Consider the following 21,758-nt stretch of genomic DNA (forward strand, 5'->3'; position numbering starts at 1 on the left):
TTACTTACTGTTTTGCACTATGGAACTGTGATGCTGGAAACTTGAATTTATATTTTAATTATTAATATAATTAATATAATTTTATATTTTTTTTTTGAATCTATCTATTTATCTAAAACAATAATACAATTATTATAAACAATCTGAATTGAAAGTTAATGGCTAAACATGAAGTTAAAAGGATATATATTTACAATGAAAATATAATGAAATAAATAAATAAAATATTTAAAAATAATAGGCACCGAGGCCACCGAGGTCACGGCTCTGTGTTGTAAATAAAAAATGTTGAGTAAATTGCAATCTTACAGTCTCACTTTATCTAAAGACAGCAAAATAAGTGAATCTTTTTTTTTTTTTTTTAAACATATATTTATTGATTTTATACATTTTGCGATCTGCTGAGTATTAGTATAGTCTGCCTTTTTTTCAACTGCAAATTATGCAGTTTGTCAACATCTGTTTTATCTAAAAAGATACAGTTTTCACTCTGATCATCTCAGAGTTTTCATTCACATATCTTGAAGTCAGAGGTCAAGGGATCACTTTGAATATGGCCATGTTAGTTTTTCCTCGCCAAAATTTAGCGTGTGGGTGGTGGACTGCCAGAATATCAGTCAGCATACATAATAAAGCAGAGTTTGCACAGAATAAAGATACAACATAGAGGCAAAACCCATGAGATATACAATTAGGTCTTATCAAGAAATGTCAAAAACGGCTTCCAAAAATTTTTTTTTTGGACTACGTTTGATAAAGTGAATCTGTTCCATTTTAGCAACAGAAAGCATTTCGTTGAGCCACCTCCTGAAACATGGTGATGATGGAGACTTCCAATTTAATAATATTAATTTTTTAGACGCAGTTATGCCTGCCTTGAGAGCCTGCTTTTGATCGGAGGGAAGAGCCCATGTCCTGTCAGAGCAGCCAAAGAATATGTATTTTTTTTTATGCTGTTTTTATCTACAGTCACTAGCATATAACATCTGTATCAGTATTGGTCGATTATAATGGGATGATTTTCTATTTTATGGATTTATGGATGAGGTCATGTATGACTGTGCATTCGGTGAATGATCTATTTGAAACATAAAACATATTCAGGGAACAAACTGGGTCTAACTCCACTGTTGTTGTTACTGAAAATGTTAAATCATAACATGAGCAGAACAGTGTTTTTGAAACATGTCAGATTTGATTTCCTTTCCATAAATAAGCTTGAAAAGAAACTCCTCAGATTGGATAAACTAGATTGTTGCATTCTTCCTGAAAACTTGACAAAATAAAACATAACAAATGGAAGGTTATGTGAAATCATAAAATGCTGCACTTATGACATAAAAATGGGCTTCACTCAATTATAATGTTTGAAAAAAAGGTGAAAATTGTGGGAATATAGAATAATTATATTTTTTTATGTCCATAAGATTGTATCTGACTAAATGTTTTTGATAGATACAGTTTTGATCAGTTTTTGCCTCCTTGATTGAGAGTTATTTCTTAAGATTGTGCTGGTGGTGAATGGTCTGTTTGAAGCAAAAATGTATTCAGGGAACAAACTGGGTCTAACTGGCCACCTTCCATTATTAATGAAAATGTAAATTCAAGAAATCTCTCTTTTCATGACATAAGAAATGGGGTTCACGCATAGGCTAAAGATAATGTTAAAGACTGGTGAAGTACTGCATGTACCCAGGGATTCAATAATCTGAATTCAGTCAGTATTTTACTTATTAGACTGTAAATTATGACTACTTCTCTGATTAAACAATGACATTTGTATGTCCTAAAGATTATGCCAAACTACACATGTTGGGTAAATAATTTGTTTTTATAATCTGTTACATACAGCAACAACATAAAGTGTTAACATCAATTTCGTTTTGCTCGTTTTATGTATTGAGGTTATTGAGTCAGGCCTTTCGGTGACTGATCCATTTGAAACTAAAATGTATTCAGGGAACAAACTTGGTCTAACTGGCCAACTTCCACCGGCATCAAAATAAATGAAAATAATAACCGTAAAATAATGAAATGTCTCTTTTCATGACATTAAAAAGCCGTCTTGATGAAGATAATTTTTAAACAATGGTAAAAATAGTGAACATATCTGATGACTGATAACATCTTGTTCCTTCAAAATGTGTACACAGGGTCAGTCACCAAACTCATGACTCTAGTATAAACTAGGCTACGCATTTAAAGGAACAGTGTGTAACATTTCGATGGCTCTATTAGCAGAAATCGAATATAATATTCATAACTATGTTTTCATCAGTATATAATCACCTGAATCTAAGAATGATTGTGTTTTCGTTACCTTAGAATGAGCCCTTCATATCTACATAGGGAGCGGGTCGTCTTCACGGAGTTCGACATGTTGCTCCGCCATGTCTTTACAGTAGCATAGCCAAACACTGATTCTAGAGAGAGCCTTTCACGTTTTTACATCACCTGAAGGGCACCATAGTTCTCTGACATGCTTGTGAAACTGTCAACGTGAGCTGCAGAGTGCAAAACCATGGTTTGACTTCCGTTGCTCCTAAAGTAGTGTTATTATGGTAAGGATGGCCTCTGAGCGAGGCGAACGGCGTTACCATGGTTTTGCATTGGCGGCTCACGTTACCGCAGTCTTGGAAAGGGAGGAGTGAGCGGTGGAGTACTCAGTTGGTTGCAATCTGCAACCACATCACTAGATGTCACCAAATCCTACAAACTGTACCTTTAAAGTAGATGTTCGAAGTCAGGCATGACACAGTCACAAATGAAAGAGGAATCCAACGTAAATGTGACTGACTCCGAAACCTTTCTCTAAGTATGGATGTAGGTTAGAAGGCAGCAGGGGGAGAGCTGATAGGCCTTATGTGCACAGCAGGTGACTATGGGACTTCCTCCATTTGTGCTGTTCTGGCAGCACCAGTACTAGTCAGACTATATGACACATGTGTCTATTCATCCATATTCAATGACGGATCAATTCTCAAACAAATCCCTTATTTATATTATAGCTTCGGAGCTCTGCAGTTGCCTAATCCATTAGGGTTGGGACTCACCAGAGGCCCCACGATATGATATTATAACGACACTTAAGTCATAATACAATCTTATTGCGATTTTAAACATTTTGCGATCCGCTGAGTATTAGTATAATATGCCTTTTTTCAACTGCAGAATATGCAGTTTGTCAACATCTGTTTTATCTAATAAGATACAATTTTCACTCTGTTCATCTCAGAGTTTTCATTCACATATCTTGATGTCAGAGGTCAAGGGACTACTTTGAATCAAATCAAATCAAATCAATTTATTTTTGTATAGCGTCAAATCACAACAGAAGTTATCTCAAGACGCTTTATATATAGAGCAGGTCTATGACCGTACACCATAGTTTAGAGACCCAACAGGATCCACCAAGCGCACTGTGGCCAGGAAAAACTCCCCGATTACTGGGAAGAAACCTGGAGCAGAACCGGGCGCAGGGCGGGCGGCCATCTGCCAAGACCGGCTGGGGGGATAGATAGATAGAGAGAGAGTGAGAGAGAGAGAGAGAGAGAGAGAGAGAGAGAGATAGAGAGAGAGAGATAGAGAAGCAGCCACAATAGCAGTCTAGCAGCTGTAATAGCTAATACAAGTAGGACTGATAACACAAAACCAATAGTGGTGGATGGAAAGAGTGATAATACAACTATCGGAAAGCCAGCACTGTCCAGCATCTCTCCTCAGTACGTCCATGTGTATTGGTGTGGGACGTCCCTGCGATCGATGCCTGTGCGTTGGTTCCTGCAGCATCAGCATGCTTGCTGGGAGCTCTTGATGTCTTTGGCAGTGATTGAGAAGTGTTATTCTCCAGGCTGCCACATTGTCACTAGGTGTTGGAAATCCCTCGTTAGCATTGGTAGTCCCTCGTACAGACGTAGTTAATTAGGGATGGTAGCAGTTGGTGTCAAGCAGGCACCGACGCGGCAGCAGATGCAGCCACAATACCGGAGACCACCAAGATCCAGGTGAAACCCTGCTCCAAGTGTACCCATGCTCCAGGTATAACCTCGCTCCAGGTGTGACCCCGCTCCACGGTTAGCTGCGAGACAAGGAGGCACAAGGACTCCCGGGAAGGAATGAAGTTAGTAACAACATGGACATGGGACATGAGTATATACATAAGGAGAGGGGAGCTCAGTGTGTCATAGGAAGTTCCTTATGACAGTGTGTCATAGGAAGTCCCCCGGCAGTCTATGCCTATAGCAGCTTAAGTATAAGCGTTATCAAAGAGGAAAGTCTTTAGCCTACTCTTAAATGTAGAGACGGTGTCTGCCTCCCGGACTGAAACTGGGAGCTGGTTCCAGAGAAGAGGAGCTTGATAGCTGAAGGCTCTGGCTCCCATTCTACGTTTGGAGACTCTAGGAACCTCAAGTAACCCTGCATTCTGTGAGCGCAGTGCTCTAGTGGGGTAGTAGGGTACTATGAGCTCTTTAAGATATGATGGGGCCTGACCGTTTAGCGCTTTGTAGGTGAGGAGGACGATTTTAAAATCTATTCTGGATTTTACAGGCAGCCAGTGTAGAGAAGCTAATACAGGCGTAATATGATCTCTTTTTCTAGTTCTAGTCAGTACACGTGCTGCAGAATTCTGGATCAACTGGAGAGTCTTAAGAGACTTATTGGAGCAGCCTGATAATAAGGAGTTGCAGTAATCGAGTCTAGAGGTAACAAATGCATGGACTAATTTTTCTGCATCATTTTGACACAGGATGTGCCTGATCTTTGCAATGTTACGTAGATGAAAGAAGGCAGTCCGTGAGGTTTGTTTTATGTGAGAGTTAAAGGACATATCCTGGTCGAAGACAACTCCCATGAATATGGCCATGCCAGTTTTTCCTCGCCAAAATGTTGGGTAACATTTGAGCGTTATCTAGCGTTCTTCCCGACATGACTGGTACCAATCGATTCCTCAGGTTTTTCTAGTTTTCGACGCGATACTATGCTGTATCAATTTCTTCCCCCACCTCTATAATCTATACTTCCATCAGCTGTCCCCTGATCAAAATCTGTGAGACCAATTTGGTTTGCATAGAACAAAAAATTGCAACATTTCATTCCTTACTGTTCCAGTTCATCTCAGGTCACATATCAGCTGCTGTATCAGATTTTTTGAGAAAGTTACAGCTGCTTGCAGTTTGTAATGAGAGTGTGTAAAATAATCCCGGACCTAAAGATCACAAAAGCTCTTTTAGTCCAGATCCGTCCGGGGTTTTCTCTAAGCTTAGAGACCCGACCTGTCTATGCCGCACTAACACACCCAGCTGCCACTGCTTGAGAATGTAGCTCAGGCTGTAACCAGGTACATTTGGGACTTTATCTGTGCCTGCTTTTATCACCTGTCCTTTTGCTAGCACTCTCCCTGATCTATCCTCGAGCCTAATTGTGTCTACATAGTGTCCTCTGTGGCTTTATATCTGTCCATCGTCAGCCCTGTCCAATTTATCTCCACATTTCTTCATTGTACGTTGTCAGCTGGACAAATCCCTCTGTCTCTACAGAGCCAGTTGGAATGATCCCACTGTGAACAAGAATACACAGAAGAGAGATGGGCTTCTGCACTCACAGACAGGGAGTTTGGCCTCTCTGGTACTTGAACAACCCCCTCCTGCAGTGTTAAAAATAACCAGCTCTGCATCTGACTGACCAGACAGACGGGGGCTTTGAGGGAGTATTATCTCTCTACAGTTTGTTCAACAACCAGACAGACAGAAAACACACACACATCCCAACAGATAAAGGGAGAGCAAGCACAACAGATAGAAAAAGAAAACACCGGCATGCAGATATTACATGAAGGAGCTGATACAATTATTTTAACCAACCACTAGGCAACAATCTTGGCTATTTGGATTCTTGTTGGACATTTTGTGACATTCTGCACCTCAAACTTGTTGCTTTTATGCTTCACCTTGACCAAGTTTTCCTCCCAGATCATTGGTAAAGCATGTTGTTATATAAGTGTTTATAAAATGAGATAAATCTGACCATACACTATGGCTGCTAGGGTTAAAGCTAAAACCAAAAGGTTGTGGGTAGATTTGTAACTCATCTGAAGAGTAAACAAAAGTGTTTACAAGTAGTTTTAAAAAGGATCTACACGTTAGTTTGAAATAAAACTCCTTAGATTGGATAGGCCTGAATGTTTGCATTCATCCTTTAAAATGACAAAATGGAAGGTTATGTTTATATTATATTTTCAAACCACATCAATAACTACTAAGAATAAAGCAGAAAAATCAATATATAACCTATTTTTTACATGTTTATCCACAAAGTCCCCATTCAGTCGGGCTTGTCTTACATGAATCTATTTATATTTTCTAGTTTACTATGTGAGGCTGGTGTGACTGAGAGAAAAATGAACATGTTATCTTATCTTAATGACGTTTCATGCAAGTGACACGTGGGCTATTACGGCGGTTCAACTATGCCGATTATATAATAAGCTGTGTAAAATAATCAACCCCTTACCTTCCACTGGCATTGGTAAACAGTTTTTATACTTAAGTGTTGTGATGAAATATTGGTCTCAACTTTTTTGTTTAATAAATTTAAGAAAAGGAAAACACGATTGCAAAACTGATGACACCGTAAATCCCCCACAGTAAGCTGCACTACTGTAAACAACATGGATCAATGTTTGTCTGTCATCTGATGACCTCTACTGGTCAATGAGACAATTGCAAACATCAGTGGTAGAAAACAATATCTACGGCGCAAACTGTTGAAAAATACAATCCTTTATTCAACATATACAACATTACATGTCTGTCTGTGAAGTCCTACCATAGTAATGGTGATGGTACGTTATTGGCCTACAGAAATGTAAAAAAAAAAAAATACTTTGAAAATGTGTCGTAAAAAAGTATACAAAATGTGTCTCATTGTTGAATAATAGAAAATAATACCCCTTTTAAAATATATTTACAATAAACCCAATGGTGATACAAGACAACAGCTTCAATGCTGTTAGAATATGTACAACTAAATAGCTCAATGTGCCTGTGTGCGGATAATAAATGCTCATTTTATATAAGTTAAATATGCTTACATAACAGGTAATGTGCTTTGGTATGAGCATGTTATTACTTACATATTTCCTGTATTCATAGCACAAAAAACCCACTAAGGCATCTGCGTTTTCTGTGGTTGGGAAAACCCATTGTGCAATTTTACTATAATTCAGAGGAAGTCTAGCATGGCATGCTCCTCCTCTTCTCGACAAGATGATGAGTAATGGTGCTATGCCAGCTTTTCCTTTCCGTTTTGATGATGGCCGATTAAGACATTTATGAATACAACCCTGTTTTTGCAGAACAGCCTATGAATTGTTCTGCGAAATTATTCTGCTTTGGAAATTACTTTTATTAACTGAACATAAAAATAAACTTTGATCATTTTTATGGCGAGGCCTTTTGGTTTGAGGCACCAGATAAAAATTAGGCTCCGAAAAAAAAAAATAGCCTTGGGAGGCAGTCTAGACACTACTGCTCAAAGTCATATGGTTCTAATATAATGCAGTGACTGTGTGAGTCATTAGCTCAAAACATGCTAATGATATGCACCTCGTGCTGTGGGAATGTGGTGTATAATCCCTTCTGGCGTTTTCAATCTTTTGTCCCCGTTTCATCCCGGCGCTCTGGTCTAGATGTCCCGCTTGAGTTTCTCAATGCTGAAGTCACTGTCTTGGTCCAGTTTGGAGAGCGTCTTCCTCACCCGCAGGGCAGTGAGGCGGGCTGGTGGGCTCTGGTACCAACACTCCTTCATGATCTTCACAATGGCCGTCAGGATCTGGACACACAGAGACATGATGTAAAATACAAGTCGGCCATCCCAGTAGAATGAAACACGTGTGGCATATGTGTCCTACAGAGTATGTGCTCTACATTTACACCCATTTATGAGCCTATGTGAGCTATACCTATGAAAAGTAATGCACTGTATATCGTATATTTATGTTCCACGAAATCAATTTGTATATAATCAACATAATTGTGAAACACAAAGTATAAAGGGTGACAAACACCATGTAGTGAGGAGGTCCACGTGGACGCGTGGGTCTAAGAAACACCAGACTTTCACCGTGTCACTTTCACGTGTGAAACCAGAAGTTGATTTATTTGTCACGTAATTTCCACACGTAAGGTACGCCACTTCTGGAGTCACTTTAACCGAAACCACAATCGTTTCCTAAACCTAACTAAAGACTTTTGTTGCCCAAACCTAAAGTTGTTTCCTGTGAAGATGGAAGATTATTTTGAAAAGACTGGAGCGGAAATTGACACGTGCATCACTTGTTGCTGAACATTTGTAGGAAAACGCACGAAAAATGAAACTTTTCTTAAGATATCATACGAACCGTTGTATGAGGATACAAATATAATTGCACTTATGTGTGTGTGTGCATGTGTGTGTCATCAAATAGCCTACAGGGTGGGAATGGAGCCTGTTGTGCAGGCTGGGCCTCTGCTGGTCCACACACACCACCTTCTTCATCTCCTCAAAGCTGGGATCTACGGGCACCTGGTCAAAGAAGGGAGGGCGGTACTCCTCCACGATCCCTAAAACAATCCAAAATAAAGAGTCAGTGTGCCGTTTCTTCTCCAGTTGAGCAGAAAAACAACTACCAAGCAATCACACCAACAGTCTTGGCTGTGGGAGTCAGTGGGTGACTGTAATGTTAAATATTGTAACCCATTATCAACCTCATGAGTAGATAACCGTTATACCTCTAATTTACCTCCTCATACATTTTCAGAACATACATGTCTCTTCATGCGAGGCCTGAAATAGCACACTTGGAAATTGAGATATAGTCTGTAGTGGGAGTTTTGTAAATTATGTTTGACTAAACAAGAGAGCAGGGAAAGATATCAATTCCCTGGCGACTACACTGGGATGGAGATCTGCAAGGCCTGCTGAGTGTATGTGCGTGTGTGGGAACACACACATAAAGTTATGAATGTCTATACATCTGGACTAAGTGTGTTTGTGCCCGTGCGTGTGCGTGCGTGGTCGTTTAAGCATGGATGTGTGCTTGCATCTACGAATTGTGTGCACGGGCATCTGGACTATGTACAAGAGAGTGCTGACACCAGATAAGACTGTTTATAATTACTGCAGTGCTAATCATGAGAGAGGATAGTAGAGACAGACACAGACTAGGAAAACACTGGAGTGCTGAGAGACATGGGACTGACCGCTTCTTATGTATACAGAGCCAGACGGACATGACAGAGAAAACACATTTCCAACATGATGTGCCTGAGTGGATGGGTAATACATCAACTTTTAAAACATACATTGATATATAAATGCACACTGTACCATTTTCTTCCTTCAGTTTAAATAGGTCAAAACTAAAATCTCCAAATAGCTTTGCAAATGAATGTAAAGGCACAATATACTAATAGGCTGTTGTTTTCCTACTAGGGATGTCAATTGAGTCAAACATTTAATCGCGATTAATCACATGATTGTCTATAGTTAATCATGATTAATCACAAATTAATATGTTTATCTGTTCGAAATGTACATGAAAGGGAGATTTGTCAAGTATTTAATACGCTTATCAACATGGAAAGTGGGCAAATATGCTTGCTTTATGCAAATGCATGTATTTATTATTAGAAATCAATTTACAACACAAAACAATGACAAATATTGTCCAGAAATCCTCACATGTACTGCACTTAGCATTCAAAAATAAACTCAAATCATAACATGGCAAACTCAAGCCCAACAGACAACAACGGCTGTCAGTGTGTCAGTCTGTTGACTTGACTATGACTTGCTCCAAACTGCATGTGATTATCATAAAGTGGGCATATCTGTAAAGGGGAGACTCGTTTGTACCCACGGAACCCATTTCCAATTACATATCCCTTTGAAAATGGCCATGACAGTTTTTCCTCGCCTAAATTTAGCATAAATTTGAAGCATTATTTAGCTTCCTTCGTGACAAGCTAGTATAACATGGTTGGTACTAATGGATTCCTTAGTTTTTCTAGTTTAGCTTTAAAACTGAGCCCTCTACAACCTCCAAAATATCGTTTGTGCTAATGCGTCAAAGAAATTAGTGGCGTTAAAATGAATTTGCGTTAATGCATTATTATCGCGTTAACTTTGACAGCCCTACTTCTTACCATTGACATTGGTCCTGCGGGTAATTTCCCAGAAAACCAGGCCCAAGGCCCAGATGTCAGTTTGCTTGTAGGACTCAAAGACATCCATACGAATAGTCTCATCCAGCACTTCAGGGGCCATGTAGCGCTTTGTCCCCACGCGAGGGTTGGTGCCCACATCAAGGTAGTCATGGGACTGAGAGTGTATCACAGCCAAACCTGACGAGAGAGCAGGAACAGAGAACAAATGCAACCTTTTAATTTACAGTGAATAATAAAACTATCAAAATCAGCACGAAACAGCTGTTTTGTCTCAACACATTAATCATAACGCTCAGCAGAAGTTGGAAACACATAGACACAACCCTCACCAAGGTCAGCGATGCAGCACTGTCCGTTACGCTTCACCAGAATGTTTCGGCTTTTCAGGTCTCGGTGGGCGATAGCCGGCTTTTCCTGGGAGCTGACGATCTCAGTGTGAAGGTGGACCAGGCCACAGGCCACAGACAGGCACATCCTCAGGCAGCTCTCAGGCTCCAGGCTGCTGTACTGCAGGAAGTCGTAGAGCGAACCCAGCTCATGAAAGTGGGTGACGAGCCACAGCTGGGTGCTGGAATTCTTGGATGTCATGTCAGAGGCTATGAAACCTAAAGCCACAATAAGAGATTGCTATTTCAACGTCTGTCTTTTGGCTGATGCTTTTAAAAATGACACCGACTCTGAAAACATATCACAAGAAAAATTTCTTTGGGACTTTAATCTGCTGCCGTACCCAATATGTTGTCATGTCGCAGCTGTACAGTATTGTAGATTTCCGTCTCTCTGAACCAGGACTGCTCGTCCCTGGAGGAAAAAATCTTGACAGCCACACTCTCCCCCATCCAAGTTCCCCTCCACACCTCCCCATACCTGCCTTTACCTGGAAGCAGAGTGACACAATTACACAACTGCAAAGCTATAAACAAAACTGGTCAAAGAAGAGCAGCAGTGGTGAGGAAGGAGACTCACCGACACACTGGACAAGTGAGATTTGTCTGGCCATAGTCCTTTGGACCAGATAGGGCAGCCCTGTCCCGCTCCCTGATGTACAAAACTCATCAAAGATATCCTGAGACACAGAAATAATCCAAATGTAAGAACTCAAAAACTTCTTTTGATGGTATCGTGTCAAACATCAAATGTCTCTTACGCCGTATGTAGGGTCATCTCCATTAGGGACCTTGAGCATGGTGACATCATGGTCTTCAACATTTCTCAGTCTGCCATGTGCACGTCGGAAGCGCAGGAACAGCACTATGCCACACACGCTGGCAGTTGTGATTAATAGCAGCAAAGACAACGTGATCCACAGCTCCGGACGACTGAGGTCTGGGGGCGTTGTTGTCGGCTCTACATTTAGATACACATTTCCAATTTCAGTACATTGAGGAGGAGAGGTTAGGAATTATTTTTGATTAAAGGTAAACACGCAAGTAACATGACATTCAGGGCATCATCAGTCCAAAAAAAGGAAAGCCACAGAGTCTAAATTTGCTCTAACTGACCACAAGGGGGAACCAGTTACTGTCTAGAGGGAAGCTTTGAATCCCATCAGTACAAAGTAAAGCAGGATGTGCACTGAATTGTGTGGTACTAAACGAGGAGGCTCAGTTCCACATTGGTCAGATTCATGGATGTGATATTTAAATATTGCAAAGTAAAGGCATTAGGTACTGACTAATGTTTGGAGGTGGTGTGGCGAGGGCGTTGCACTGATTCTCTCTGCAGCAGCTGATAAAGAAGCGCTCGAAGGAGGTGGAGCACTGCTCCCTGATGTTATCTGTGAAACAGCCCCTCTCCTCATTGCCGTGAACCCACGTATAGAAGCAGACGATTCCTCTGCAAGTTCCATTCACGCAGGTGCCTTTTCCGTTCTCGCATGTACACAGCACCTTCCCATCGTCTTGGGAATCTGAAGCACAAGAAAATACACACACAGACAATGTTGACAGAAAGGCAAGTCTTACAAGTCAATAGTAAATTGAGAAACTGGCGACCACAGATGATTGATCTGGGAAATGTGTAAGAAAAGCAAGGCCTAACACACATTACACAAATCAATATTCAAAGATTAGTAGTAAAGTGATGAACTATACTAGTAAAGAGACCTTGACTTCCTCAAGGGTGGTGATCGAAGGAAAAATATTGCAATAATGATTTCCTGGCAGCCACAAGACATCACATAGATGACTAAGGCTGTGTGGTTAAGTATTTTTAGATACAATAGAACGGGTAGGCAACCTTAGGCACGGGTGCTACCATTAGCACGCAATACCTTAACCAAGAGCACACTGGCAATAAGTGTGCAAGAGAGTATTTGGAAATGTTGAACTAAATCACACATTTTAAAACAGATTTGTTCAAAATGGTTAAAGTCACATTACAACATTTTTGACCACTAAGGCAAAAAGATTCAGAGCTCTCTGATCACCTGACAAAAGTAAACCCAATATTCCTGAGCCTTTTAGCTGAGGTCTTCCCCAACCACTCATATACTTTACCTCTGCATTTCATGCAGGGAAGGTAGTGTGCACTCTGCCTGTCTGAGCTTGTTTGCTGGAAACAGCTACCTATTGTTTTACACTGGAGGATTGGTGAGGACCATGAGACTGAACCATGCAGTCTATGTTTTTGGTTCTCCAGCTCGCACAAAGAACTAAAAGCTGCATATCGCAGTGGGTTCTGCCGTGCTAGTGACCTTCATATTAGAGTCACATGATTCATTTATCAAACGTTTCCTTTAATGAAGCTTTTATTGAATGGAACTAGGGATGCACCAATCAGACTTTTTCAGTCCCGATACAGATACTGATACCCGGGCTTTGGGTATCGGCCGATACTGAGTAGGCTACCGATCCAATGCCAGTGTTTAATTAATAACATATATGCCTTTCTGTGTGGAAGTGACTGGGCTCCTTTTTTTATGTGTAAGGAAACATCATGCTTGAATTTTACTTTTGTAAAGTGTGATAAATAAATACATAGATATACGGTTACTGAATTGATATCTATTATTAAAATAATAAATTGTACACCAGCAACTTCTTAAATCTTAAAAATGAACAGGAATTACATTATTAGTGTAAACCCTTTTTAATGCAGCAACAAATTGGTCAAAACTTAAACAGGAATTAAAATTCCAGTATAATAGTATATAAACAAAATCGGATAGATCGGCCCCATTGTCACCGATATCCGATCCGGTATCGGTGCATCCCTATCACATCCCATTCACTTTGTTCCATGGTGAATGCTCTTTACAACACTGAATATCTTCTACATGTGACCATTGACTCACCTGCGTGGACAGCAGAGATCCACAGAAGCGCCCCAACTAGCACCACTGTGAGCAGAGCAGAGCTTCCCATCTCTGTGAAACAGAAACAAAACAATTAATAGCAGTTAATATAATCAAATGATGATAAAACAATTAGTGTTGTCTCTTTATTAGGAGCTGTCATAATGAGAAACCAGAGATTTAATTTGGCGCATCATGGAAAAACAAGGCCCTGACATTTCAACTGGAATTTACAGACTGTAACTTAATCGTGTGTCTATGAGGAGTCGAGCAGCGGTTAAAGCCCCGGACTCTTTGGCAGAGGAAGCTATGAGGTCAAAAACAACAGTCCGAGGGCCCAGCCTGTCTGCCTGTGTTGTAATTGCATTGGGTGGGAAAAGGGGGCTCAGGGGAAGGAGGCCGTAACAGCACTCCAGAGTGTTTGTGCATGTGTGCCGAGACTGCGTGTGGCGCTGTGCTACCCAGGCTCCAGGCCTGTCGACTCCTCGACTGCCCTGCTCACAGAGTAAATATTGATGGCTACGCTTCCTGCCATTGAGTGGCCCCACCCGGCTGGCCGGCGAGACTCAGGTCTGCTCATTGTTTAGGGCTGCGCTGTTGAGGGTCACGCAAGTAGGAGGGCCGTCATACAGCCTCTCTCACTGCTGAAGCACACTCTAGTCTGTAACTTGACACCCAGGTGAGTCAGACATGTTACATTTAAAATATTAGTAAAAAGTGAACAAATGTAGTTTAAAACACTGTATGAATATCCACTGTAACGGATCCTATGTTGTTTGTTTTGCTACATACACTGTGCTAAATATGAATTACATAAGCCTCTTGGGTTTTTTATGTTCCGTACATTTAGACTCTATTCTTTGTGATTTCATTTCAATCACATTTTGCTATCTCGCTGTCTCTTATGTTGTCACCAAGGAATTATAAAAAACATAAAAATGCTTTTAACTTACCGTCTTAAAAAAACACACAATAACACAACCACCCACGTAAACCCTGAGGTCTTTTAAGGTCTTTCTTTGCCGTTGTGTAGCAGCAGTATTCCTATCACCTAAAAAGCAAGTCTTTTGGAAATGCTGTTGTTTGAGAGGCATTGAGAGTTGAGAGCAGTTTAGCTGGCTAATATGGCACAATTTGCTCAGACTCTGGATTTACCATGGCCTGCTGGCAGCCTCTTTTGCTTGCAATCTGTATTATATGCAACACCTGAGGTCTGTCCTGTAACCGCTGAGGTGGCTTATATTAAATCTCAAATGTGTGCAATTGTATGGACTGAGATAGGCGCCAATTGAACTGTGTGCATTCAGAGACAGTTGCCATAGAGGCTGACTGAAGTCCAATAAGGAAACAAGAAGGTTCGTAACGGCTGCCGCCTCTCACCTCTTTTGAATCTTTTTCCTGTCATTGCCCAGAGAACAATGCAGGATAACACGGGGTTAACAAACCATATTCCAAAGAAATCCACAGGTTACATTTATTACCTGTGACACATTTTTCCTACCCTGAAGGCAGACATTTGTGTTGTAAAAAAAATTCAACTAAGATGCCCAACACTAGCTTGAGATAAGTAATACATCACAAAACTAATCTGACTGAGGGACTGTTCTGAAAACTCTTGAGGTCGAGGAAAGGTCGGCGAAACTCATTCATTCATTCTCTGTATGTGTTAGGGTTGTAATGTGTCATTCATTGGATTAGTTATAAGTAACGCCAATGTAACTGCATTACACTGGTGAAATTGATCAATTGAATGAAATTATATAAAAAAGACATTTCATTTAGTTTTGCTGTACTGTTATATATGCCACTTTGGTTGTTTGTATCTTAAATCCACTGTAGCTATCCAACACGTTCTCATCCCAACTCGTCACATACTGGCGCTTTATCACGCCGCTTGGTGTCACTTTAGATTTAGGCAACGAAACCACTTAGTTAGGTTTAGGGAAAAACTACATGATTGAGCTTAAAACTACTACGTTTGTAAAAATGCAACTTAACGTTGTGAACATGGGACACGAATGAACAGCTGATTGTACCATGAAAGTGAAACTTAACGCGCGGGACACGGACGGTGGTCTCCTGGATGAAAGCCATCCACCTCCAATTCCCACACGGCCTGTGTGTCTTTTCACTCTTTAAACTACGTCACCACACCACTTTCTGAGCATTTACTGTTGCCACGGATGGGTTTACATTGTAGTTAATGGAAAGCCCGGTGCGTCTCATACCGGCGCTAAAGGGCGCCTTGTGCGGCGGTATCACGCGACGATGGGTGAGACAAAGCATCGGTGTTTGACGCCCTGGGAATGAGAACGGGCTGAGCTATTAGTTACCGAATAAAAACCTCCTTTACAAATCTGATCAAAAAAAGAAAGTACTGAGTTGTGAACTGAATTGAATCACTGTTAGGCCAACGATTTACATCTCTAGTATGCTTAAGGAAAAAAAAATAGAAAGTCACACCAGTTAGTCAGCTTAAGGATTCAGTCAGGTACAGAGTCCTGTTTGGCCATACTAAATAAATTCAGACTCAACCAGGTGGTTCTTCAGTATGCTTATTAAACAAACTGATCACTGTCCCAAATTTCATTAAAAAATATGTTAATATAATCCTGCTTTGGCTAGTCTGCAGCAGGCTGTTTAAATTAAAATGGAAGATATTTTCAGAAATAGTTAATATATTTTCCAGATGAGCCATTGCTTGCTGTAAGTGAACAGCATGTTTTATCATCAAATATTATAGAAGTCCTACCTCACGCCTCCCACAGCAAATAACCCTTGAACTGCACACATCTGGCGGTGGAACTTGCACGTGTCAGCACAATACTACGGATATCCTCCTTTAGTTTTGATGCATCTGGCTAGATATATTTAAGCACAAACTACAGGAAGCCATCACAGTAACCTTAGTCATTGGGTCAAATGTCACTGAAGCAAAACCAGAAGTGTGAAGGTGTTTAGCAAAACTACATATCTTTAAAATGCATCTATTCTATACACAGCTGGATGTCTTGAAAATGAGAACACACACTGTGACTGGAGTTTCCCCATGCTTATCAAAGTGTCAAATCAAATGTGAAACCTGCTAGATTGGATTTTCATTTCACATGAGAAATCTGATAACAAATGAGTCTGACAAACTATCTTTAGACTCACTCCTATGTGGGTTAGCAGTGAGGCTCCAGCTCAGCAGATGAGAACCCACTGCACTCTGCTCTGACTCGCTAAAACCACAAGCCATATTTTACTAAACAGAAAAGGAGCACTTCCTGTGTCATGCAGCCTTCATGTCAGAGGTGGTTAATCTGCGGGTCCAGCGGAGGAATAGCTTAAACACAACTCCACCTGCAGAATGAACTTATTCCCAGGGTAGGAGCATGACTGTGTCTTATTTCCTTAGCTATCATTTTTATCATCCTGACAGGAGATAGTATTAATCACGTCCTCCATCGAAGGAAGCCTGACTTTAGACTCCAGCACACTTCCTCTCTCCTGTTTGTCTCCATTCTGTCCAACGCTACACCCTTGTGACCCAAGGGGAAAAGATCCATTGTCATCTCTTCCTCTCATCTACAGAGCTATAACTCGGGGAAGCAGATCTCTCATTCCATCTGGATGACTGTGTGGTTATAGTGGTGGATGGCGGGGGCATGGCATAAAGCACAGCAGCCTCTAACAGCCCCTCCACTGGGCCTCATCATACCAAAAAAAAACAGAACTCTGTCTCTGGAAAGTAACTTTAAGCACTTTAAAAGCCTCTATTATGTGGTTTATATGGCAAGAAGACATCACATTCAGTTCTTTTATAATGACATAGACACACATTTAAAACGCTTGTGTTCTCTGTTTGTTTAAAGTGGTAAAAACCTCTTGCGACTGTCTGCTAGTTACAGCGACAGACTGATTGTATCTTCATTTCTTAACAGACAAAGCAAGGCTTGGCAGGCTTTATGGCTCAGTTGCTGTCTGCATGCTCTCACATGCATACCGTGAATGCATGTCTGGGGAAGAAAAGGAGCAATATACCTCACTACACTGTGCACAGTTTGGTCTTTGATTCCAAAGAAGAAGAAAAAGTGACAAATACATGTAGATGTGGGTATGAAAATGAGTGACACACACCTGATGTCATGGACTGACAACACACCTGGAAAGAGCATGTGACTTCTATCATGACCTATACACAAAAAGGGCAAATGTCTCCCCCGCATGTGTGTGTGTGTGTGTAGGATGGGTGAGGGAGGGAGGGAAAGGGATGGGTAAATAATATGCAGGTAGGAGAAATACAGCTATGATTCATGGTCTAAGATACAAACCAGCACTTCCAGCAATTATGGCAATTTTGCTTCACCCCAACATGTTTTGAAAGACGGCTCTAGCCACAAAGTACAGGCCAGTGGTGCAGGAAGTATTCAGATCCTTAACTTAAGCAAAAGTAGCCATAAAACAATGTAAAAGTAGAGTCACACATTCAAAATCTTACTTAAAGGAACAGTGTGTAGCATTTTGGGGACTCTATTAGCAGAAATGGAATATAATATTCATAATGTCTTCATTAGTGTATAATCACCTGAAAAAACGAACCGTGTTTTCGTTATCTTAGAATGAGCCCTTCGTATCTACATAGGGAGCGGGTCCTCTACACGGAGTCCGCTGTGTTGCTCTGCCATGATTCTACAGTAGCCCTCTAGCAAGAGCCTTTTGTGTTTTTACATTACCTGAGGGCCACTTGTGAAACTGCGGTAAGAGGTCTGCAGAGTGCAAAACTGTGGTACCGCCAGCCGCCATCTGACCTCCTTTCCTCTTTAAGTTGTGTTATTATGGTAAGGATGGCCTCTGAGTGAGGTGAGTCTTGAAAAGGAAGGAGTGAGCGGAGGGGTACTGCGTTGGTTGCAATCTGCAACCACACCACTAGATGCCACCAAATCCTACACACTGTACCTTTAAGTAAAACACACATAGCAAATGTTCTTATGGTATTAAAAGTACTCAATATTACGCAGCAGAATGACCCATGTCAGGGTTTTATATTATCATGTATTATATAATTTGATCATAATTACTTATGCATTAATATGTCAGCAGCATTAATTTAATTATGTAACTGTTAGAAGGGGAGCTTCAAAGGTTGTTTATCATATTAATAAGATGGTGTCCGTTTAATTTGTTAAAGTACCGATACCGAGTCACCAAATCGATATTTGATCATTTAAAAAATATGCTATAATCCTGTGAGCCAATAGTCTTTTATTTTACATTAACACAAATCATGAACTTAAAAGTGTGATGTATGTGATATATGACATTTTACAGTAAATAAATATACTTTTAATTGCCCTCCGGTATTTGACATTTCTGTAACGTTACCGCAATTTCTCTTTACCTGTTGGCCGATATACAATATCTGCAATAAGCTAATATTGACCTATTTATCGACTTTATCGACTTTATTGACTTTATCGGTCTAGCTGTAGGCTACTTGCAAATATAGCTATAGCTAAGATAAATGCAGTGGATTAAAAAGTAAAGCTAGCTGCTTCAATATTTGCCTCTGAAATGTGAAGTTAGTGGACCAGAAGTTCGCAGTATCAAGTGGAAATACTTCTAAAATATACTTCAACATTATACAGTAGTACATACTTGAGTATAGGCTAAATGTAGGCTACTTTAAAGTACTTTCCACCACAGGTATACTGAATATAAAATTCAATAAATATATTATGACCCTTATTAATGAGAAAACAACATCAGACACAGGAGATGTGTTTAAGAACATCATTCACTGCTGTTAATTTGTGTTTTAGGTCCAGGTAGGCCACTTCTCTGTACACCTGTTGGTCCACATCTGGAAACACGTGGAGTGATGTTTGTCGTTGTCAAAGGTGATTTAGTTCAGTGTTAGCTTATAATTTACATCTTTAAGTTAGTTAGGAATCACAGCACAGCATGAAAGAGAGAAAGAAGAAAGAGAAAAATAATGCTTTACCTGTTTTCTACTCGCCTTTTTTTTTTTTTAACTTGACAGACGCAAACGCCGCACGTCTCCCATAGCAAAGTTAGTGTCCCTCCGTGGCTGGCCAAAGGATGTCAAGTAAAAAAAAGCAGAATTTAAAATATAGCCACCTCCAGAGTGTAGTAAAATCGTTTTACTTGTTTTCGTCTAAAACGGCTCAATTGCAGATGTTCACATCCTTCCTGCTTCGTTGTGACGACCAAACCTTTTCTCTAGTTTGCTATAAAAATTAAAACAGTCTTTGAACAACTAGTGGAAGAAGTGAAACAAAAACAAAAAAGCGCTTGCAGCTGTATCCTGGCAGGACGACAAACAGCAGACTGCTATCTCATCTCGGTCCAAATCTCCGCTGATAAACCGACAACACCGTCCTCCGTTTGGACTCTTTCCTCTTTGAGAAGCTCACAAGTTGAACTCTCTCTGTAAAGTCCTCTCTCATTAAAAGTTTTTTGTTGTTGTTGTCTATAGTCCTGATCTAAAAGGCAAGATTACAGATGTTTAAATAGTATACAGCTTTTGTCCCACCCCTTATTGTCCCGCTACAGAGTCTCTGCTCTGCCTGGAATGTGTTCTCATAGCGGTTTTCCTGTTTCTTGCTAAACCTCTCATTTTCCTCTTTCCCCTGTGGACTGCTGTCTGCACTGCACTGACAGGAATGTGCTTCAAAGACCCCACGATGTAATAACAATCCTGAGTTCATAAAAACAAGAACTACTTAGTATCTTACTCACTTTGCACCTTAATCACAATTTTTTTTTTTATTTTTTTTTTTACAAGTTCAGGAGCCAGTAGAGCAGGGGTCAGCAACCTTTACTATCAAAAGAGCCATTTAAGGCAAACAAAATAATAATAAAAATCTGTCTGGAGCCGCAAAACATTTGCAGTGAGGTAGGGGCCACATTGAGGGGGAAAAAAAAATCTGAGATTTTGAGAATAAAGTCATAACTTTACGAAAAAAAGTCGTAATATTACCAGAATAAAGTCATAACTTTACAAGAAAAAAAAGTCGTAATATTACCAGAATAAAGTCACACCTTTACAAGAAAAAAGTCGTAGTATAACGAGAATAAAGTCATAACTTTACGAGAAAAAAAGTCATAATATATGAGAATAAAGACATAACTTTACGAGAAAAAAAGTCGTAATATTACCAGAATAAAGTCATAACTTTACAAGAAAAAAAAGTCGTAATATTACCAGAATAAAGTCATAACTTTACAAGAAAAAAAGTCGTAATATTACCAGAATAAAGTCACACCTTTACAAGAAAAAAGTCGTAGTATAACGAGAATAAAGTCATAACTTTACGAGAAAAAAAGTCATAATTTTACCAGAATGAAGTCATAATTTTACGAGAAAAAAAACAAAACTTGTAAAATTACTATTACTATACTACTATACATATATACTAATATTATGACTTTATTCTCATAATATTAAGTTTTTTTTTCTCGTAAACTTCTGACTTTATTCTCATAATATTATGATTTTTTTCCTCGTAATATTATGACTTTATTCTCGAAATCTAAGATTTATTTTATTTTCCTCAATGTGGCCCTAATACTCCGTTGTACTGTCGTATCATAGACCTACAACAATGATAAATAAAGATGAAAATGTAAACAAAAAAACACTTATTCACCGTAGCTTTGGTCTCCAGGGCCGCAGTCTCTGCTGTACTCTACTCCTCTGACTGCTTGCCTTCACTCACACACTGCGCTCGTTCTCACTATTTCGCTCCGCTCTCACGTGCATGCGCGCACACTACACACTGCAGAAGAGTTAGTAGCTCTGAGAATATCTAGTGAATGTACAGTGGACGTTTGTGCAGAAATAAATGCTGCAGCTCCTCCAGACCAACAGACGTTTCCCGTGTCTTGTGAAGTGACGGGTCTCCGCAGCGAGAAACGTTATCGTCTCCGACCGGGTGCCGGTGTCTCCATCCGGCTGCGGTCAGGAGGCTGAGGCAGGAAAAGCCAACACTAGTATCAGCATTGATTCATGGAGAGACCTTCGTCTGGTCAGCTAACATTTCTGCCAAGCAGGTGAAATATAGAGTGATATTGTGGTTTTAGCTGACGTGTGTCGCCTCACTGTTTTGAGCGATGCTCGTTCATCTCTATGTAGAGCGAGCACAAGCGCGAACCCGACGCTGACTTTCGTTGACTTAACGGCCACAGGTGTCGCTGTTAACAAGCATTTCAGATTTTTACAAACAGTCCCTTTAAGTTTCGACATCACATTT

At 40.2% G+C, this 21,758-nt stretch overlaps 1 protein-coding gene across 2 annotated transcripts; it reads right to left on the reverse strand.

Annotated features, from left to right (window-relative positions):
• Window positions 1-6,762: 6,762 nt before the first annotated feature.
• Window positions 6,763-20,080, reverse strand: acvrl1 (activin A receptor like type 1). Of its 2 annotated transcripts, none has more exons than XM_074644376.1 (10): window positions 19,502-20,080; window positions 13,501-13,572; window positions 11,881-12,114; window positions 11,353-11,552; window positions 11,172-11,271; window positions 10,936-11,082; window positions 10,535-10,810; window positions 10,185-10,382; window positions 8,470-8,600; window positions 6,763-7,830 (listed from the first exon to the last, which is right to left on the reverse strand). In XM_074644376.1, exons 2-10 carry the CDS (start codon window positions 13,568-13,570, stop codon window positions 7,684-7,686), a joined length of 1,503 nt encoding a protein of 500 aa, XP_074500477.1. In that variant the 5' UTR covers window positions 13,571-13,572; window positions 19,502-20,080; the 3' UTR covers window positions 6,763-7,683. The 2 variants fall into 2 exon arrangements, with proteins under 2 accessions (XP_074500477.1, XP_074500476.1); XM_074644375.1 differs by having other exon boundaries at window positions 19,487-20,073.
• Between the last annotated feature and the right edge of the window lie 1,678 nt (window positions 20,081-21,758).

Source organism: Sebastes fasciatus, chromosome 8 (assembly GCF_043250625.1).
Source record: "Sebastes fasciatus isolate fSebFas1 chromosome 8, fSebFas1.pri, whole genome shotgun sequence".
NCBI classification, from domain to species: domain Eukaryota; kingdom Metazoa; phylum Chordata; class Actinopteri; order Perciformes; family Sebastidae; genus Sebastes; species Sebastes fasciatus.